Source organism: Alternaria atra (genome assembly GCF_907166805.1).
Source record: "Alternaria atra isolate CS162 genome assembly, contig: 30, whole genome shotgun sequence".
NCBI classification, from domain to species: Eukaryota; Fungi; Ascomycota; class Dothideomycetes; order Pleosporales; family Pleosporaceae; genus Alternaria; species Alternaria atra.
The window spans coordinates 382,003-402,988 of NW_025091329.1; the positions used below are offsets into that span (position 1 = coordinate 382,003).

The 20,986-nt window shown below is 49.5% G+C and overlaps 10 protein-coding genes across 10 annotated transcripts; 7 read left to right on the forward strand and 3 right to left on the reverse strand.

Annotated features, from left to right (window-relative positions):
• Positions 1–279: 279 nt before the first annotated feature.
• Positions 280–1,116, forward strand: ALTATR162_LOCUS9516 (uncharacterized protein; the record flags this gene model as incomplete). Its single annotated transcript, XM_043317150.1, has 2 exons — positions 280–754; positions 818–1,116. 2 exons carry the CDS (start codon positions 280–282, stop codon positions 1,114–1,116), a joined length of 774 nt encoding a protein of 257 aa, XP_043173085.1.
• A 939-nt stretch (positions 1,117–2,055) lies between these two features.
• ALTATR162_LOCUS9517 (uncharacterized protein) lies at positions 2,056–3,237 on the forward strand (the record flags this gene model as incomplete). The annotated part of the gene is made up of 1 exon (XM_043317151.1): positions 2,056–3,237. One exon carries the CDS (start codon positions 2,056–2,058, stop codon positions 3,235–3,237), a length of 1,182 nt encoding a protein of 393 aa, XP_043173086.1.
• Positions 3,238–3,598: 361 nt separating this feature from the next.
• Positions 3,599–4,067, forward strand: ALTATR162_LOCUS9518 (uncharacterized protein; the record flags this gene model as incomplete). Its single annotated transcript, XM_043317152.1, has 2 exons — positions 3,599–3,701; positions 3,754–4,067. 2 exons carry the CDS (start codon positions 3,599–3,601, stop codon positions 4,065–4,067), a joined length of 417 nt encoding a protein of 138 aa, XP_043173087.1.
• A 1,638-nt stretch (positions 4,068–5,705) lies between these two features.
• Positions 5,706–5,948, reverse strand: ALTATR162_LOCUS9519 (uncharacterized protein; the record flags this gene model as incomplete). Its single annotated transcript, XM_043317153.1, has 1 exon — positions 5,706–5,948. One exon carries the CDS (start codon positions 5,946–5,948, stop codon positions 5,706–5,708), a length of 243 nt encoding a protein of 80 aa, XP_043173088.1.
• Positions 5,949–6,853: 905 nt separating this feature from the next.
• Positions 6,854–7,195, forward strand: ALTATR162_LOCUS9520 (uncharacterized protein; the record flags this gene model as incomplete). The annotated part of the gene is made up of 1 exon (XM_043317154.1): positions 6,854–7,195. The coding sequence occupies one exon, from the start codon at positions 6,854–6,856 to the stop codon at positions 7,193–7,195; it is 342 nt and encodes a 113-aa protein (XP_043173089.1).
• A 328-nt stretch (positions 7,196–7,523) lies between these two features.
• ALTATR162_LOCUS9521 (uncharacterized protein) lies at positions 7,524–8,423 on the reverse strand (the record flags this gene model as incomplete). The annotated part of the gene is made up of 4 exons (XM_043317155.1): positions 7,524–7,651; positions 7,710–7,891; positions 7,952–8,067; positions 8,124–8,423. The coding sequence occupies 4 exons, from the start codon at positions 8,421–8,423 to the stop codon at positions 7,524–7,526; spliced, it is 726 nt and encodes a 241-aa protein (XP_043173090.1).
• A 1,746-nt stretch (positions 8,424–10,169) lies between these two features.
• Positions 10,170–10,986, forward strand: ALTATR162_LOCUS9522 (uncharacterized protein; the record flags this gene model as incomplete). Its single annotated transcript, XM_043317156.1, has 3 exons — positions 10,170–10,213; positions 10,264–10,633; positions 10,792–10,986. The coding sequence occupies 3 exons, from the start codon at positions 10,170–10,172 to the stop codon at positions 10,984–10,986; spliced, it is 609 nt and encodes a 202-aa protein (XP_043173091.1).
• A 1,774-nt stretch (positions 10,987–12,760) lies between these two features.
• Positions 12,761–14,575, reverse strand: ALTATR162_LOCUS9523 (uncharacterized protein; the record flags this gene model as incomplete). The annotated part of the gene is made up of 2 exons (XM_043317157.1): positions 12,761–13,410; positions 13,483–14,575. 2 exons carry the CDS (start codon positions 14,573–14,575, stop codon positions 12,761–12,763), a joined length of 1,743 nt encoding a protein of 580 aa, XP_043173092.1.
• A 3,985-nt stretch (positions 14,576–18,560) lies between these two features.
• Positions 18,561–19,538, forward strand: ALTATR162_LOCUS9524 (uncharacterized protein; the record flags this gene model as incomplete). Its single annotated transcript, XM_043317158.1, has 6 exons — positions 18,561–18,644; positions 18,697–18,733; positions 18,780–18,833; positions 18,884–19,017; positions 19,070–19,178; positions 19,225–19,538. 6 exons carry the CDS (start codon positions 18,561–18,563, stop codon positions 19,536–19,538), a joined length of 732 nt encoding a protein of 243 aa, XP_043173093.1.
• Positions 19,539–19,934: 396 nt separating this feature from the next.
• Positions 19,935–20,844, forward strand: ALTATR162_LOCUS9525 (uncharacterized protein; the record flags this gene model as incomplete). The annotated part of the gene is made up of 3 exons (XM_043317159.1): positions 19,935–20,276; positions 20,362–20,648; positions 20,727–20,844. The coding sequence occupies 3 exons, from the start codon at positions 19,935–19,937 to the stop codon at positions 20,842–20,844; spliced, it is 747 nt and encodes a 248-aa protein (XP_043173094.1).
• Between the last annotated feature and the right edge of the window lie 142 nt (positions 20,845–20,986).

A 20,986-nucleotide genomic window follows, 5' to 3' on the forward strand; every position in this document is an offset into this window, starting at 1 on the left:
TCTTGCAAAGTTTAGTATCTGCTGCGTGGGTTATACTTTCTGTCGTATTCACCGACACCCTGTAGCCAGAATACTTCCTCAGTGAGCGCAACCTGAACAATCAATCACCACTAACATCCATCTATGGTTGCGCACCTCAAGCTCTCAGTGCACTCCTTATTCTTCGCGCTCGCTCTCCTTGGTAAGCTGGAGATCCTCAGGCTCTGAGCTGCCTATTCCTCACGCACCTGACATCGTTCACTACTAGTAAGCTTTGTCTCAACTCAAGCACCAAACGCGATGGCCGACCACCCAGACTTCTTCCGCCCCGCCGAAGAAGCGCTCTCGAGGTTGGCCAACTTCAGGACGCAGAATCCTATTTGCGTCATGACCGCACCAGCAGGCCGCTCGTCCTCTCCGTCTCCTGGTTTGCCTTCCCCGTCAATGTCGCCAATCTTATCTGTACCGCTGCAATCGCCACCAACTGCGATTTTTCCGCAGTTCCAGGCTTCGCCTACGACTATTCCACCAACAACGTATGGTCCTGCCTATAATTCCGTGCATCAAGTTTCGCGAGCGAATCACATGCCGTGCCTTGGTACACAGTCGCCATCCCCACAACCGTCACCGCCGCAAGCGTATGAGCCGCTGGTGTATCCCGAGCCGCTCGAATGTATGACCTATACAATGGTCTACGATCGGGTTTATCTGGTTCTCCGGGACAACCTGACCGATTGGTGGACTAGGAACACAGACGCACTACACCAGGTTACATGTAGGTTCCCTCTCGTCCTCTCCATCTCGCCTTTTCTCTTTCACTGATACGATACTTTTTCAGATCGGTTAACGGCCGCGATAATCGGTGGTGGTGTGAAAGGCATGTTCGGCTCTAATGGACTTCAATCACTTTACCAAATCGGTATGTACACTGGCCGAGAAGGCATCTACCGCTATATGTGCCTCGCCGTACAGTCAGAACATGGTGGACTCACGATTCTCCTCAAGGGCGACCTGTGCGAGAAGGATGGAAAAGATCCGACGCACGACAAGGAGTTGCTGGTGTTGTGCAAGGACGGCTTTGACAAGGGCGTCGCTAAGCTGTATTCAAGCATCGTCACGGAGGCTCAGAAGCAATAGGCATGTAAAGAAATGGTTGATGTACCTGGCACTGAGAGTAAGTGTTCTTCATTTGAAGCAGTTTCGCACAACTGGTGTCGAAGCTCGTGGGTATATCGCACGAGAAGCCATAGTGTAGCAAACTGTGAAGCTATCTTCTTGAATGGTAAGATGTATTTTTTCTTCAAGGAAGGTGCGTTCATTGACATGACAAATATGGCACGCCTGAGAAGTCTGTGGGCCGAAGCTCTCATGATTGGCCGGTTCGTAAAAGCACGTGATAAGGTCCCGTCACTGATGTCATGATTGGCTGTCGGCATATTAGGCACTCCACCACACTTTCATCGCATAACGCATCCGGTCAATTGTCTCGACGTGTTTCCATCATGCATGCGTCCTCCAAACTCATTGCCATCCTTGGCCTCCATCCAGCATGCCATTGCCGGATGATGCGCCTGTTCAAATTCGCAGGCGCAGTCCTAGAGTGAAAACAGGTTGTCGGACTTGCAAGTATGCAGTGTATGCCTTACTATATGATTGCCGGATTGACTGAGAGCTCCTAGAGTACGACGCATCAAGTGTGATGAGGTGAAGCCAGCATGCCTCAAGTAAGCATTATCTTTCCACGTTCGCAAGTCGTCCCGTCAGACTAATAGAGCTAGGTGCACAAGTACCGGCCGCAAGTGCGAGGGTTACACAGCAAGCGGCGGGAATTTCCAGGTCCGCGTCTGGAGTCATAGTCAGCCTTCCAATCCCCAACACGCTCTATCCACCTTCAGCGATCTCGGGGATAACGCACGCTTTCTGGACTTCTATTATCATTGCGCTCGTCCTGCACTATCCACCAACTTCGACAAAGAGTTCTGGTCTCGCATAGCACTTCAGATGGCGCATTCAGAACCTGCAGTGCGTCATGCATTGGTAGCTTTAGGCTCCCTCTGCCAAACCGAACGCGGAGATATGAAGCATGCATGCGCGAGACTCATTACCAATCCTCAACGGAAGGCCGTATTATCTCATTACAATAAGTCTATCAGATGCTTGGTCGATCGCATGAGCGAAACAACTTACTCGCCTGAGCTTGGCCTCGTCATCTGTCTGCTTTTTGTTTGCATTGAGTTCCTGCAAGGGAACTACCACACTGGCCTGACCCACTTGAGGAATGGCTTCAGACTGATATCTGCGCGCCGGCGGGGTCTGACAGTGTACCATAATCTGTCACCAGGCCTTGGTCCTCCTCAGGTAGTACCGAGCGGCTCAAACTGTACACTAAACTCGATCGAAGAGACGTTGATACCCATCTTCACCCGCGGCATGGCGCAAGCTTTGTTACATACACTCGGGATTCAAGATGATCTGGGGGTACCGAACCTGATGCCAGCGATGTACTGTCAAAGTCGATTCAAGAACCTTTCCGAAGCGCAACAGGTCTACTTCGAGCTCCGAAACGCTTCCATAGTTCATCTGCATAACATGGGACTGAAGTTCCTCTTCCAACAGAAGCCCAGCGTTGAAGCTTACCAAGAACGGGACAATCTACTGGCGTGTCATCACATATGGTACGAGAGCATGCGACGCTTTGAACTCGAGAATAAACTCGCGAATGAGGAGACTGTTGCCGCGAGCGCTCTCAAAGCTTGGTATCATAGCACTTTCGTCTGTGTCTCGTGTTCAGCAACAGTGGTCGAAAAGACATACGATTCGTATCTGGACCACTTCAAGAAGATAGTACATTACACGCAAATAGTCATCGATTCAACACCCCCTGCGAACAACAACATAGCCCACTTTACCTTTGATATAGCTATAATTCCACCGCTGTATTTTGTTGCAACACGGTGTCGTTGTCCCACCACTCGACGAGAAGCAATAGCCCTTCTGGAACGCGATCCCCCACGCGAAGGTCTTTGGGACGCGCGGCAGCACGTTGTAGTGTCCAAACGAGTGGTCGAATTGGAAGAAGCCGACGTTGACCCCGGTACCGGCTGGCCGGTCGAGGAGACAAGGCTATGGAATTGCGTCGTCAAGGCTGGAATGGACCATAACGGTGGGTTCTGGGTGGAGTTCACTCCGGCACGATGGATCGGGCTACTAGACGCGAACGGGCAGCGAAAAATAATGTACGAGTATTTCGTCCTATGAGGATCGTGTGGAACAACACGTGTATCTCGACATATGAGCCGGATATCTTCCGCGGGTACACATTCCACTTTTTCGTTTGCAATTATGGATTTTGCTCAACATGAGGTGTCGATGTTACTACAGAAAACAAAATACTCCCCACTAACCTTCACGGTCAGTGTACCCGATCTACCATGCTGTGGGGTGGAAAGATTAATGTTGGCGAGGTTACATCTATCATTATCGCAATCGCAAACAAGCAACAAGCGGGGTAATACGATGGACATCGTAGCAAGCACGAGAGCACATATAAACTTTGCTTCCACCGCAGAACGCCACGCCCATGAACTGCATTCCAAACCCAAATATTCGACTTCGAAACATGGCCTTCACCCAAATTCGACACATGTTTGAGAAGATTCTAGCTGACCAGGAGGGTCGTGGTCTTCCTCTTCTAAGCGCCGAGGACTATACTCCCTTCCTTGGTAAATCTCTCTATCTTACTAATAGCCCGTCCTAATTATTGACTCAATCTAGACGCTATCGGAGCCCTCCTCGTAAATCCCGACTTCATGCACGAACACAGCTGGGAGACCCGTACACTCGAGCACTCTATTAGCCGACCTACTGTCGATGCCAAGAGCTCCGAGGACTGCAACAGTAAGCTGAACATTCGACTCCAAGAGGGCGAAGAGAAGGATTCCAGTGGTACAACAGTGTTCGACGGTAGTGTAGTCAGTATCCTTGTGGATGGATATACTCTGGTGAAACGTAGGAGTACTTCGTGGGCTGGAGATGCGCTGCTAGAGGTGTTTCAGAAGGTAATCACGATGGCAAGGGAGTGGGAGTGATATTGGCTGCGGGATACATTGAGGTTGCAGGTGTGCTTTGACTGTCGTATCAAGTGATGTAGGCTTCACTCCTGTTTCAGACTATGGTCCGACGCGGTATGAGCTTGCTCTTGACTGCCAGCTGGCAGCTATGAAGTGGCCACTTGAGCATCTATATAATCCCTGTATGTTAATCTAGCGATGAGAATAGTGAACAGTTCGGGTAGAAGCATTCAGAAAACTTTTCCCCAGTGAAGTGAATCTACACATGGGCGAATTACCTCAGTAAATGTTTCCATCAAATCCTACCTCTCCTACAAACTTGTCCGATGATCTGAACGGTTTGATCTCCACCCCCTGTCAATGAGCAGCAAGCCACACCACCGCTGCCATTTCTAATGGTTGAGAGCAAGCGTAGCTGTTTTTCAATAAGCCTGAGCTGACCCAGTCCGCCTGGTCCTCTTTCCAATGCTTATAGCAAAGCGCTCACAATCATGGACGAAAGGGTACTGGTAAGCGTCCCTGTACGGACTCCATATGAGCCATTTGTTGAATTTGTGCACCCGTGTTTAGACCCAGCTGCACGTTCGAGGATTGCCTCCATTATGTCTTGACAGCAAAGGAACTTCTGGTCTTCACATATGCAGATTACCGGGATTTTCGCGGTACGTACAGCGCGTACAGAGCGCGAGTAGTTGGTCGACAGTACACAAAGATGACATCATTCACCTCCTCGATATAAGAAGAGAGAAAATATATGTGTACCTATGAGAACGCGAAGGTAACGTCAAACATATGCGTGCTTCGTCCGCTCCGCCCGTGCCGTCCGCTCTGCCCGTTACACTAGCCTCATCTGTTTCGCCTGCTCTTCCCGACAGCAGTATCGAATTACCTTCCAACGCGCCCGTAGACAATCCGTGGTTATCTCATCCCTACCCGAACAATCACGACACACCGAAGAAGGAGAGTTACGATCGTATCGTCATCATCATTGGGAAGGAGGGTTGGAGTGGAAGTTTTAGCGACGGTAAAATGCTTCTTCTCAGCAATTGGTTATTTTCTAGATCTTAGCGTAGCTTTAAGTAAAACACGAGTAAGAAGTTCAATATAACACGAAAAGAGAGTATAACTATATCTATTTTTCATTGAACTCATTACTAGGCTAGGCTAACAATATATGCTATCCTGAACTATAATTAGTGGCTTACTAATCATACGTAACGTAGGTCACATGCGAGTAGATGTTAGACATAGCTGACGATATATACTATCCTGCACCATGATCAGTAGTTCACTGATCATACGTACTTTTTGATTCGATAGCGTAGTGGTGCAGGGCTGCGTTCTGACACTTATGTTCGTGGTCGGCATTTGCTCACGGTTACAGGTGCTCAACGCAGTGAAATGCGATAGCCCATAAGCAGCGCATCGAGAAGTACCGAACAAGAGAATGAGAAATGAACGAGAAGCGACTAACGCTAGCCGCTCCCATCACCTAGTCCACCTGTTTGCCGCGTACATGTGGAAAACATGCACCTGTATAGACGTTGATTATGGCAGTGACGTCGAAGCCTCGCGCTACTTTTCATCGCCCTCAAGTCCATTATGCAAGCTTTTCCACAGCTTCTCTACCGTGTAAAATGCCTCCTTAACGTGCTCCTACACCTTCGCAGGCTCTAACCACGCGCACCGATCCATCTCGAACACCTTAATGCGCGGGATGGTTGTACCCAGGTAGCCGCTGCTGTCCTGGTACTTCAGCGTCCCGCATATGCTGCTGAAGCTGTTTCCCATGTATTTGCCGGCTGTAGTTGTGTTGTTTTGCTTGAACCGAGTAAGTTTGCCCTTGCTGTGCAAGTGCTTGAGGTTCGTATCTTTGACAACGAAGTTAGAAGCGAACATGGTGAGATTGTTCGTTAGCTGCGTGATGCCGAGTGCTTTGCAGAGTTTGGGATACCGTACCTCGTAGTGATGCTGCAACAGTTGGTGCAATGGCATAGTGCCCTTGCGGTGCTAGTTCAGGCTTTCCTTCGTCATAATGATCGTCCTGCATGGAACTAATTATACTGTCGCATTATTATATCGACTGAAATGTGACTCAAACGGAAATTGCGGGCAGAATGATACCGTGGGTGCAGTTTGATGTCCAGGCCCTCCGGCTTATATGTTACAAAGACAATGACCAGGACTGCTCTGGTGCAAAACACAGTCGTGTAATTGTTGCGACAATCTTTTGCTTGATCGTAGCGCCAGTAATGCTGAGTTGGCAGTTTTCGTGAATGTTCACGAACAAGTTTCGTCATTGCTGAACCCGAAGCCACAAACTCGGGATACCGTCTCCAAAAACAAGCCGTGCAAGAGTACGACACAACAGTGATATTACAAGATAAGGGTTCGAATCACCGGAAAGGATTTAGAAATGCAACACCGAGCGGGAGACGGATTGGCAGTGGCCTCCCGAACAACGTATCGCAGTCATCTCTGGGCACCTTATCCAGCGCTAGTCACAAGGAGGTAATGGCGTTCTGACAACACTCCACTGTGTGAGACCCAGAAGTAAGCACTAAGTAAGGTCCCGCAACAGCTGATTAATCGCGTCACGTCATAGCACCGAGTCACCTGAACGGCGTGTCGTCACAGTCTCCGAAACTTGCTGACTATGTTATAAACAATTCAGGCCGCACATAGCATGTTCCAGGTCTTGAACTGTGCGGATACGCCAAGGTCAGTAGTAGATTTCTGCCTACCTATGCACTACTACTACAAGTGCTTAGACTTCTCGAAAGAAACGCACACAGCACACTATTATGTCAGAAACCCGCCTTTTACAGCCCTTGAATCTGGGCTCAATTGAGCTTAAGAACCGTATTGCTATGGCTCCCATGACCCGCTTCCGTGCGCCTGATGATCACGAAATCCTTCCGATGGCTGCGCAATACTATGCCCAACGTGCTTCAGTTCCGGGGCCTCTACCGGTCACGGAAGCAACACTCGTCTCTAAACAGTCCGGAGGCTACGCGAATGTGCCAAGAGTTTACATCGAAGCCCAAATCAGCGCGTGGAAGAAGGTTACCGACGGAGTACATAAGAAGGGAGGCTTTATCTACCTTCAGCTCTGGGCCTTAGGCAGGAATCTCTCCAGTGGCTGAATCAGGCACTTCGTTTTGTTTCAGGGAAATCCACACGGTTGCTACAGCTTCAATTGCTGTACCTTACTACGAGACTGGTCGATTCCACTATCACTGGGTGAATGTACTAAAGTTAGAAGATTTAGAAACCGAAATTGAACGCCCATAGGCGATCTTATTGCTGAAAGGTTAAAAGACAGAGCATGCAAGTTTTTACTTCCAAGTTCAAACATGCCATGTGTTTCTTGGAGACGATTAGCTTCATTTGTTCGCATTGAAGCGATTATCACAGACCAGCCACTACAGACTCGTCCGAAGCCCACCCTTGCCTCCATTCCCAAAATTACCTTCACTGCTGCTTTCCAAACACCTCGACAGCTGCCTCGGCCGTGCTCTTTGCGCTCTGCGGATTCATGCCGGTCACAATCCTACCGTCGACAATGTGGTAGTCATCCCAAACACCTTCTGATCGAACATCTGCACCAACCATGTCAGCTCAGCCCCATATAAGAACATTGGGAAGGCGATAACATACACTCAGCGCCGAGCGACTTTGTATGCTCATCAATCAATGGCTCCTTCCACGACCGAAGACTGTCCATAATTCCCATCTCCTCCTCAGCTTGCGTCGTGAAACCAGTGATCTTCTTACCCTGGATAATAGGCTTGCCAGTAGTGGGGTCGAGAAGGTCAGCAAAGATGGCTGGGCCATGGCAGCTGTTCTTTTGTTAGGTACTATCGCAACTAGAAGTGAGTAAATGGAAGACGACGACTCACACAGCGGAGACGACGCCGCCGTTCTCCCAGACTCTGGCCGCGATCTTTTTAAGATCCGTAGCATGGGGATAGTCAATCAAGGCCGCATGTCCCGCAGACGCGAAGAAGATGCCATACTATGACCAGATAATCAGCCTCCGACTGACATGGGATGGCTCAAACATCAGCATACCTCCTTCTCCAACAAATCCCCTGCCTTCACATTCCGGTCTATCTCGCTGCGGAAGTCACTGTTCCTGTCATCGTACTGCCTCCTTTCCTCATCGCTTAGAAAACCAGGCTGGAGACTAAGCCAGTCTTCTGTCCACGTTCCTTTCTCAGAGGCAACATCGACTTCGAAGCCCGCAGCTTTGAGAACGTTGTATGGATGCAGGGCTTCGCCGATGAAAACACCGGTTTGGTGGCCACCGCCTTCGAAGAGCGAGGCATGGGCGGAAGTGATCGCGATGAGAGCGCGGCGAGGTGGAGACATGCTGAATATGGTGATGAAAATGTGATGAGTTGAGAGCCTGGGAAGGAAATTCTTCTTAAATTATATAAATCGGTATGTCTGGCAGATCCGGAGAATATGTAAGGCAAGTTGACTGGGTATGAGAAGTATGCTCCTAAGTGAAACATCTCAACTTCTTATATACTTCGCCAGGCACCCATCTCAGTAAGCTCTCGGAGAGTCACACCCAACAACTCTTCCATGCAGTACATTGTGCCTAATCAAACCTTGCTTACCAAAGCTAGTCCAAAAGCTTTGTAGATAGAGGGTATTAGGTGTTGATGTTGTCTGAGCTAAGCCGTCAAAACCAATTTAGGTCTTGTTATGCCGCAGTCTCATATCGGCTGAGTCCGGGCGATTGGCGCGGGTGCCACTGGGTCTGACCCGATGAGCTGCGAGATAAGCTCCTGGGTGTAAGATAAATCGTGTTTGCCAGTACGGAGCTTACCGCCTTTCCGGACGTGTCAGGCTACTAGGCTAGATATGTTAGAAGTTTTCGTGGCAAGGACCACTCAATTTAACAAACAAGGCAAGCAGCACACGCAGAGTGTGGGGGCGGAAAGAGAGCGATCGAGTGATTTACGCACGAATCAGGGCTGGAGACCACGCGGCCTGTATAGGTCAGTCAGACTGCGCAATTGTGAACAGAATAATTCAAAAATATGAGTCTTCTTGTTTTGAATGTTCACCGTCAATGTTCATGAGGTACACGTATCGTATTGCTTCTTCGTCCGTGCGCTTACACAGTTGTCTCAACCACTTGACAATCTCTTCGACGAGTTCAATACTTTGCTAGCGCCCTGGTTGATGTCGCGCAGAAAAGCCGATAAGTCGCATTAGTCAAATGAGCAGTTGGTCCCTGCGTACGACTCGACAAGGCCTTCACCGGCAAGTGTAAACATGTGACTTCTACTTCCTAGACCTTCAGCTTCAGCCCAGGCTCCTGTCATAACGCAGCCCTACACCAGTACGCTGTGCAACCAAAAGTTGCGTATAATCAGTGAACTACTGATCAAGATGTAGCATGGTATATATCGTCAGCCAGGCCTGACAGCTTCTTTGTGGTGGCCCCCAACGCAAAAGTATTTGCGTATCTTCTCCCAGCCATAGCGCACATCCGCCGCAGCCATACTTTGCTATAAGCAGATATGTTTAACTGTACGACATGTCATAGCCCCCATACACGGAACACCGATGCAGATTCTCATCGGGATTTATTCTACTGATTATTGTTTTAATACCTGTTTAAGAAAGGTTCTCTACATTGGATGAAAATTACATATCATAACCTGACCCGGAGCACATGCAGACTACAGAAGAGTATGTCATTTGCAGATAAGGCACAAAAGGGACATTACGGATACAACTGCGCCGCAATGGTAGATCCATAGAGTTAGTCGAGGTAAGGTCCACTAGATATTGCTCCTGATTGGCCTGCTCGCTTTTGAGTTGACGTAAATGTCTGAGTCATGATGAGTCTGCTAAGCCAAATATGGATTAGAAGAGAACCAGCATCTAAACCCGGATCCTCCACTTTCGCTTTCGGCCTAGTAGCTTGACGTGGGCCCCAGAGGCGTAGGGGGCTCAAAGCACCTATACCCCACTAGCACAGTCTCGCAAGCTACCTTAATTCGCTGTCTGTTGCTACGACTGTGTTGCAACATCTACTGTGCAAAGACATCCGCGTACGGACTAACCAGAGATCTATCCGATGTGCTGCAACACGATATGAGTCGCCAATTGAAGGTTCGGACTGGGTGCTCGGTTTGCAAGTTAGCCTCCCAAGCCTGCGTTAGTTACATCTTCTCACCACAAGCTTCAGGATACGTCGCGTCAAGTGTGACGAGACGAAACCTTCTTGTCTTAAGTGCACCTCGACGGGTCGTACGTGTGAAGGTTATGCGCCACCGCTACCGAGGAAGTCCAGGACGCGCCGTTCCAAGTACGACGTTTTGGAGATGCCACTGGATCGCAGTATTGATGTTAAGTTCGATACACCTGACGTTAGCATTATCTTGAACTCAAACGTTTACGACCCAGGTTACGCATGGGGTGTCCCCAGGAGCTTAGACCGCGCACGTGACGGAGTCGACCGGGACGAAATTCGAAGCCTCGCTTACTACCGTACGCGTGTCTCCAATGATATCTGCAGTTATTTCGATACAGACTTCTGGTACAACCTCGTTCTGCAAGTGAGTGAGGAAGAGCCAATTGTGCGACATGCCCTTCTTGCGTTGAGCGCCCTGTACGAGGCTGGAGAAACATCCCAGCTGCTAAATCATCCTTCCTCAAATGACCGATACAATACCCTGATGCGGTTCGCCATTTATCATCACAACAATGCTATCAGCACGCTACTCAGGAGAATTGGAACGGACGGGCCACTCCTGGAGGTGCTTATAATGACCTGCCTTATATTCACTTGGATAGAATTCGTAAGGGACAATGTGGACGATTCCTTGAGACACCTGCACAGTGGTCTTCGGATCCTGTGCGAACAGCGGCAGCTAATAGGCTCTCGAGTGGTGATCGAGCACATGGCTAAAATCGTGGGTCGTGTTCTCATACAGGCTACGCTACATAGGAGCTCCTCGATAGAGTTCGATTATTACGCTACTGTGGGCCATAACCCAGTCGCAGGAACTCTCAGCTTTACAACTCTAAGAGAGGCTCGATGTGATATAGATGGCAAGATAAGCAGCGCCTTACACTTTCTACGCAGGATTGAGGGTGCTGGCTTCGCAGAGTTGCGCCATAAATGTTGCGCTTTTCCGGACCTGCCATGCCTCAAATGCATGCATCAAACCCACATCCACGAATTTGACCAATGGAAAGTGGCCTTTGAAAGCCTTAGGGATCGTCTTAATATCAACGCATTGACTGCCGATGCACTTCAAGCCCTTCACCAGCTCGAGCTAAGTTACTTGCTAATCTCAAACACTTTCGACACCCTCTTTGCTACGACACCAATGGTTTTTGATAAGTACAATGATGTCTACGGCCGTATCCTATACCTTAGTCGCTGGATCCTTCAACATCAGGTCCTCCGTAGATCAACCTCACTATTTACATTTCCCTTCGGCAACGGCGTCCAGGGCGCGCTCCTCAATATCGTTCTCCGGTGCCGCCATCTACCCATTCGACGGGAGGCTGTCCATTTACTTCAGCTTTGTCCGGATAATGAGGGCATTTGGCAGCGTACAAGCTTGATCACGTTTTGCAACTGGAAGATAAATATTGAGGAAAAGGGAAGACCGCGAGGAGCGCTCGAAACTGATCCGCTACCAGAGAACGCTCGGGTGTACGCTGAGAGGGCGAGGGAAGTCGTAAGAGAAAGCCAAACTCTGGTGGCGATAAGTTTCAAGCGAGGGGCGTGGAGCAGTATCAGCGATGTCGAACTGGACGAAGAGGTAGTCCCGAACGTGAGCATGAGGTTAGTTGGACTGTTGGGAATGCGGGTGGCACTATCGCTGCGCCCTGCTGTCGAGCTGAAAGCTCAAAATCTCGATAACAAAAACATTTACTGTAGCCCCACAAACCTCCTCAGTGTTACGCGATCGGATCCAGGGTCAATGTGAAGCCGTGTCACATGACTTAGAGCGGCACTTTGCCTAGACAGGCAGCTTTCGGCCTTCAGTCTTCCTATTTGGGATGCACTTGATCACAATAGATAATTTCAACTTCCAGTTACTATGCAGTCGTTAAACGTGACCCGCCTTCGTTGATTGGAACCACGTATCTCCTTGTTCAGTATATTGCAACAGCCTTTGGTCCATCAGCTAATAATATAGAGTGCAAATAGAGAGAAATTTCAGTGGCTCGAAAAGCGAGCGCATTAGCATATCGCTCGCACGAGGCCTGACCAGACCTCTAGCAATATACAGGCGCGATTCACGCGTTGCTTCGACACATGCCTCCCATTCCGATAGTACAGTTACACCAACATGTTTTAGTGACGCTGCCTCTGAGAAATTAAATTCGTACGGAGTTATGAAGCTATCCCTGAAACCATCTCGTATATGGCGTGGCACTAACGAGAAACCCCGCACGGAGCCAGCGAAAGCTGTCAAATTGCAGGGCGATCTCATCAGTTTGCACTCTAAGCATATAACAGGCAATATACCTCTACCCTCACGATTCTTGTGCATCCAGTATCTCGTTAGACTCTATTGTTTGACACTAGGCATAGCCTAGTTCTTTACATATTGGAATACTAGATAGAGGAACTGTTTAATTGTCTTTTTTAGGTTATTGAAACTCTGACACTATACTACTTTTAGCGTAAGGATATATATCCTCGCCGTCTCATGTTAAACAGGTTAACCCAACTTTGATTTCAGTCTGCCTATCTTATCGAATAACCAGTAATCCAAGTCCACAAGATCCACGACCCTAATCCCTGTATTGTCTGCGGCATACCTATTAGCACCTTTTTCTACGATATTGAAGCGGCTCGGATCAGACGCGGGATCAATTTTCCTGTTACTAGATACCATCCTGTCGATAGCTTTTCGCAGCGGTGTTGCTCCTGTTTCATTTTTGGCTTCCAGGTTGGCGCCGTAGTCCAGCAGGAGCGTTGCAATAGCCAACATCTGAAGCTCTGTGGGTGTTTGGATAGCAGTGATGGCTACTACCGTGTGTAGCGCAGTTTCTCCTGCTACTGTAGTAGTAGCGTTGACATTTGCGCCCTGCTTAAGCAGAAAGCGAATGATATCCATGTCGCCCTTTTCTGCTGCTCCATGCAGTGCCGTGCGCCCATCAGATGCTGTTGCTTGGATGTTCGCACCGTTCTTGAGGAGTATCTGGGCGGTTTCGAGTCGAGAGATCGATGTTGCCGTGTTCCATGACTCTTCCAGCACATAGATATGTGAAGTCAAATGACGTCTCCCCCAAGTCGCAAAATGGAGTGGTGTCCATTGGTCCTCTGTGGCAAGTTCATCCAGATTTGAACCGCGAGAGATCAGAAGATCTACCACGTCTGCGTGCACTTCCTAACATGCCGTGTGGAGGGGCATCCGTCCCTGGTCATCTTTGGCCGAACTATCTGCCCCAAGGCTACAGAGGAACTCTGCAATTGCTCGCGTTTGAGCAAGGTGGAGTGGTGTGCGCAAGCTCTGGTCCGTGACTTCGAAGCTAGCTCCAGCCTCTACCATTGCTTTGATAGTCTCGATATTTTTGATGTATGCGAGGGCGACCATGATAGGCGGTGGATGATACTCGCCAGTATCGTCATCTATACGTGGCCCCTCATCTACGCGCAGACCCTTCGACAACAATAAACCTAGGACGCTCTCAAGATTGAAGCTCGGTACGGGACTCGTGAGAAGCCAGAAGCGAGTCATGCCAGTTCCTAACACTGTGGCGTTTATGTCAGCCCCGTAGTGTACGAGATTCTGAAGCATGGATAAGAATCGCCCGGGCAGGTTTTTGTATTTTTCCGGGCTTCTTTGATAGAGACGTTCGCGACAATGATGGTCGCAACAATACTCGTATAGCGCCATGAAAAAAGCCTCGGTCAGACAAGATCTATCTTCGATAGCGGTGAGGTCCGGAAAGCTAGTGGCGTGCGTGAGAAGTAGTTCGACAGCTTCTGTGTGCCAACACTGCGCAGCTTGTATCAAAGCTGTGCGCACACACCCTTGTCTTGTGTCGTACACCAATTCGTCTTTGTTGAGCTCCTGAAGAATGATCATCATGCAGTCTGTCCTGTTCAAAGATGCTGCCAAAACGAGGGACGACGGAGACATTGCGACTTCATGGTCAATCAGCACCCTAAGGGACTTGCATGATCCAAGCCAGGCTGCAAGGTCAAGAGCGGGATGTGGAGGATCAACTGCAGTGTCTGAGTAATCTAGTTTCTCTGGATCTGCCCCAGCTTTAAGAAGTATCTTGACAGCCTCAGCATGATCACCTTGTATGGCAAGATGAAGTGGTGTACATTCACCATAGGTGTCATAATTGTCGATGTTCTCGATAGAGCGTACAAGGAATGCGAGTTTCGAGATGTCGCCTTGTTCGGCTGCCTTGTGAACGGGCAACGTACCGAAAGGCTCCTCGACCTGCGGACCTGTATGCGCCGGAGTTCTTTCGCCGTGGTTATTGTAGTTATTTCCTTCTAGATCCGAATTGTCCATTGTTGTGCGCTGCCTCGGCCGAGAGGAACAGGAAGTCTTGTCTTTCGTGAGACGGCAATGTCATCCCGTATCCGAGACTTGACGAGCGGCGCACAGACGAGGTATACCGTGTCTGTGCGCGTAATGCGCATGGTCGCGTAATGCGCAGCTTTCACTAGTAAAATTGAAAGGACATCTCTAATGGGATATTAAATAAGGCTTACTTGATAGGGCTAAGCGATAAAAGATACGGATGAGAACTCGGTGTAGCATTAGATTACCTACCCTAAGGTAGCTAGATATAAGCCTAAGAACCCCTTAGGAATAAGAGGGAGCTTCTTTAGATAATACTAACTTAGCAATTGCTTCTTAGCATCTCTTTAATTCTTCTATTCCGCGGATTGCGGGTTAGATATCTACTACCTCTGCTCGACGATCGTTGCGCGACAATATCTGATCTAATATGTATTAAGCAACCCTTACACTAACAACAGTTCTTAGCGGGGACATTTAGAAGACACGTACACAGTAAGCTAGGAAGCGCAACGCAAAGAGAGTCGATCCCAGGCACCGGCAATGTATGTACAAGCATAGCCCTAAACGAACAGGCAACGCCAAAAAAAAAACGCTAGATAAGCATCGTCACCAGACCAAAGCTCACAAACGCTCAGAGCATGCTCAGTAGTAAGTACTACCGTTTAACTTACTCTATATCGTGCTAGAAAAACTACCCCCAAAGGCGCAAACGTTTCCCCGACGCCGCTCATCTCTTATCGGTATAAATGGGCGTAGAACCACAACCAATCAATCAATCAATCATCTCTTATCGGATGCAAACCTTTACTTAGTACCCAATTCATGGATGACTACGTCAACTATCTTCGACATCAATCTGCCGCACTCATTTTTCAAGTGGTGTTTACAGAGCAGAATTACACAGACGAATTATAATCTGTGTCGACATAGCGATATTGCTGTACTAGAACATGGGGCCCAGGCCTGTCACTGCCCGCTGGCATGGCCTCTTGTGTACGAGCAATATATGTGCAAAAACTCCCTTTCCTTGCACATACGACCATAGGACACTAAATACCAGGCTTCCCGTCCGCTCAGCCATATACAAACAATGTACCAGCAGATTATTAGGTAGGTAGGTGGGTGGCCACTAGCAAATCTCCGCTGTTGTATGTTAACATTTTTGTGCTCTCTTTTTGCATCCTTTGTGGGCCGGGTGAAGACGGCAACGTCTCGTGCGGAGTAGCTGCGAGGAAGACTGTAGCATGACCACACGTTGCACGCTTCAAGGTCGGCGAGTACACGCTCGCGAAGGGTCTGGGGATAGATTCCGAGAAAGCTGCGGTGTGAGAGTTGTTCAAACGTGTACATAGCCTTGCGGACGAGTACCGCTACATGGAAGAGGAAGCACGTTGGACTGACGAGGAAAGGCGTGTGAAGGCTGAAGAAGTGAGCGAGCCATATGAGGCACACGAGGCAATCAGCTTTGGTGCGTATCGGTGATTGTAGTGGCTATCAGCTCACTCTAGAGATCTCACGAAGTTCATCGAGCGATACCGCCTTCACCTCAGGGCAATGATGAGAGCCGATATCCCCAAAAGGGAGACAAGATTCGGTATAATGCGAGAGGTGAGAGACAGCCTGCTCCCCGTTTGAAGGCGATAGCCCCTTCGGAGTAGTACTCGGCCCACCCGAACTATCACCAGGATTTCGATGATCACGATCTTCGGCCTTCTTACACTGCGCGATCACCTAGACGAGTACAACACAACCTGAGAACCAGTATCAGACCCACCATTGAGACGAAGACCACGAGAGAAATGAGACTAAGGCTCGTTATGTCGCCGCAAGTGGCCACATCAGGAGATCGATTGCGCAGCCATCTCCAGAGTTTGCTCGATAGGCTGCCGGGCAAATTACCATCGTACGATCGAAAGCAGCTTCTTGGTGCGCACCCAGGCCCGTATGACTATATGTGCACTGACATCGACTATAGACGACCTTTGCTTCTTGTTACACAGCCCTCTCTTCCTCTACGCCATCGCTCCGCGCCTAGGTCGCGCGACAACTTCACTGAAAAGCGATGTACTGAATCTCGTGACAGCAGGATCGCTAGTCAACGGAACCAAGAAGGCAGAAGAAATCTATAGATACGGACTGAAGATGATGGTCGCATGGGATGGCAACAGCTGGGCGACTAGACTACTATACGGCGAGACTCCGCTCATCGAGGGACGACAATACAAAACGACGGAAAAGGCGGGCTCTCGTAAGAGTTTCCACTGGTTCTGTGACGAGGTTAGATTCTTGAGTTGCGAATTTCGCGCTCGCGAGCATGCCGCAATGGTGGCGCTAGACTCCGCCGCCGATACCGAGCTGACGGAGGTGGAAGGTGGACAGACTCGTGCAAAGAGTGAGGGGAAGAGGCAGCGGCGCATCGTCAAGTTGAAGATCAGGTACAAGGTGGTGCATGATAGGCCAGTGCTCACAAATAGGGCGAGGTAGTGGAAGGACGCATGCGATGCGCTGTGGCAAGAGAGCGGAAGTCGAGCTGGTTTGATGCGCTATAGTGTAATCCAGAATTCTTCTAGCCTATAACAGCAGAGGGAAGGATATTATCACGCCGCATAGGGAACCTCGCGATATAGTCTTTGGGCCAGTGAGTGGGTGTAGTCGTCGATCCGATGTCTTTGTTATTAGCAGAATGGAATCTGGACACAACCATATGGCGTGTCTCATTGCGCCTGTGCAATGCCATTATGAATTTAACCATACCGCCCATAGCAGAAGCATGCGTCCAGCAAGAGGGAAAGAATGCGACAACGAACCACAGTAACCCTCGCGGACATCATCAACGTAGATGTAACTCGCCTGCATATCCATCCTGTCTTTGAATGCCCTTGTGGCTGTTTCGGTATTTCCCAAGCTGATTCTTGGTGTGCTTAGTGCGCAAGGTTGTCGCCGAATATTCACAGTCAAGGTGAGTCTAAGGATTGGTAAACCTGTCGTGCGGTACATGGACCTGAAGCCTCTCACCACGAGAAAGCTCGCTTGACAGTCAAGCTCGGACTCCGGAGTTCTGCCGAAGAGCCCACAATAAAGAGCCGTGCGACGCTGCCTAAATATCATGTGATGTCTAGCGTGCCAAGGCCACAGCGACTACTTATTCTCGCGCTCCCTCGTCCTCCTCTTCTTTTCTTTAGCTCTCTTTGCCTTTTGGCTTAGATCAAGTGTAGTATCTGTTCTTTTTAGTTTAATCTCTAAAACTGGTTTACGAACCAAATTAAGATTATCCTTATTTTTGGCATCCGCTGAAGAGGCTCTGGGCTTGCTCATCTTCTCGGCACAGTGTCGCCAGTATTTCACTACCTCTGGCAGACGCGACTTTTTCATTGGGTGTTCTTGCTTGCGAGAACCTCGAGGAAGGAGTTCCTTGACGTGTTTGAGTTCGTTGACCTTAGATTACGTACTCGTGGGATACATTCATTCTTAGCATACCGCCTGTTTGCATCGTTTGAAGTATGCTTTTGTACTTTGTTGCCTAAAATTTGTCGCAAAGCAGCATCGGATTATTGTTACGCGTGGCATGGCTGTCAGTCACGTCTTCGTCTTCAACAGTAAGCATAATGTAGCTCATACGTCAATATATGCTTTTGTATGTGTCGTTCACAGGTGTTCTGAGTGAAGTCCCGCTTCATCCATACCGATGTTAGTGGCGCATGTATGTATCGCGGATCCTCCTCACGGGGCATATAGCATAACGCGAAGATTCTTGACCCAGAGGGTTGTAAAGATCTGCTTTACCAATGCGTAGATACTTCCAAAACGATTGAGCGCCTATTTTGTGCGCTTGGAGCTGGATAGAAGCAACTTTTCGCGGCAAATAGTGAGAGACCGAAATTTCGTAGCTTGCCGTGACAAACAAACATCGACCTAGTCACTTACACGAACTTATTCGCAACAACGCCTCATCACCCATCTACACGTCAAAATGGCAGCTAAGTCAGGCATGGTCAACCCGGCCATCTTCCAGGATCTTCAAGCGCGCGTAGACGAAGACACCGCCGCTCGGGATGTAAGTGGCGGTCGATGGAGCTGCACGTGATAGCGTACTTACAACGCGACAGGAGCTGCGCGACATCATACAGGCACTTGAGAAGCACAGTAGACGCCTTCAATTCAATGCATAAGCTCTTCTAATAAATCACAGACCGTAATGTGTCGTTCGTGCTCTCAAGAGCCCATTCGACGCCCGTAGATGAGCGTGAGTCGCTTGTCACAGGTCTATCAACACCATGACTAATGTAGATACAGTATCCGACATCCTCAAGGCAGCCCAGGAACCTATCGACAATGTGATCGATACCGTATCCAAGCTGTCGCAGGCTGCGTCAAAGATGCCATACTACAAGTTCAACACCATGTGGAGCCGTCAGATGCAGGGCGCAGTAGGTTCACCAGGCACAGCAAACCGTCATCACAAAGCTAACGAGATAATAGTGCGAGAGCGCTTTGTTCTGGGGCTGGTTGGGCGGCTACAAGTACGATGGCGGTGAAGTACAGTGCGGCCGTTTGTTGACCATCGAAGAGCTCGGCGAGATCTTCAAGAGTATGCTAAAGATTCAGCTTCATCTGCGCCTCGCTGACAACAGCAGTTCCTGTCAACTTGAAGGACCGCGATGAGTTCCACCTCTCGCTCGAGGAGTATCTCCACTCACTTATGACGCTCGTCGAGGAACTGACACGCCTTGCACGTAACGCCGTCACTCTAGGGGACTACGAGCGTCCACTTCTCATCAACCAATTCGTCAAGGACTTGCACGCAGGCTTCCAGATTCTCAACCTCAAGAATGACAGCTTGCGCCGTCGCAGCGACGGGCTGAAGTATAGGGTCAAGGATGTGGAGGATGTAGTCTATGATCTTTCCTTGAGGAACCTACTACCGAAGAAGGCAGAGCAGAAGCAGTAGAAGGTCCGTAAGATGTTGCGGTAGGAGCGTTCCCTCTGTACCTACCAAGTAGATACATGTCGCACAGAGACGAGAACATCAGACAAGCCCCAACAAAGCTACACTCGAGTAATGAACTGTTCTCATCTTCCATGCGTGCCTGTTACGTCGTACAAACCATGGAGGTGCTCGATCGATGGTCCGCTATCTGTCCAATGAGCGAGCAGCACGGACAACATCACGAAACTTTCCGATCCGCGACATCCCTCCACAACCATCGCGACTGCAACACTCCAACAGGCCAGGCGCCACCTCCGCTCCTTTTGACGCCTTACAAACTACGACACTTCGTCAATTGCCATCTCCACCACATTGACAGTGCCGCACATCGTTGTTCCGCCTATCTCATTCGCAAGTATGGCCAGCACAACTGTCATCAACGCAAACGCGACATCGAAGGTTCAACCTTCTACGGCACCGCCAATCGAGCCATTGAAGAACGATATGGCACGTCTTTACACGCACATTCACCCAATACTCGTCCTCTCGGTCTATGCCTTGAAGTTTCCTGCATTGGTCGCGGACCCTGTGCAGACTCTCCTTGTTACGCTTGTGCCGCTCGCAGTTCTGCAGATTGCGTTCGTAGCGATATGCCTACCGCCGACAGGGGGCACGCCCTCCATAAGGAACAAGAAGCCCGGCGAGAAAAAGGGCAAGGCACCGGCCAAGCTAGACCAAGGGCTCAGCTCAAAGATCGTCGTATGTAAATCCCACGACCTTCATACACCGTACCGGGTCTATGGCGGCCCTTTTCAAAGACACACATACTGACAACAAGGTAAAGCCGGCATTCTTGTCCCTCCTCCTTGCCGCAATCGCGGCAACACCACTTCTTACCGCGACCCTCGTTCTTTTCGGCGCGCCCGTCTCCACACATCAATCGCATACCCTCCTCGCTGGCTCTCACATTGCGCTGCTCAGCACACTTCCCTTGGTATACGTACACGGTGTAGACGGCGAGACTTGGAGACAGATCGTCGCACTTCTTTTGCCGATTGATGAAGTCTACGGAGGATTGATCGGTACCGTGCTTGGTGCATGGCTGGGCGCTGTACCCATCCCATTGGACTGGTGAGCATTCCAATCCTCTCCAGTGTCAAAACTGGAGGTGACGCGAATTCTGCGACAAACATGGCTAACTATTTACAGGGACCGCGAATGGCAGAAATGGCCCGTCACCATCGTTACCGGCGCGTACATCGGGTATGCAGTTGGCAAACTGCTCGGAGGCACATTGTTGAAGGGCAAGAAGATTATGTTTGACTAGAAGACCATGATTGTGCTTGCTGTGCTTCCAAGGTACTTGCGGGCACGTATATGGTGGTACTATATTGTTAGTGTAGTGCGCAACTGTAAGTTGTGAGCATACGGTCCAAGGATGTGCATTTACCATACGAAGCGAGTATAGA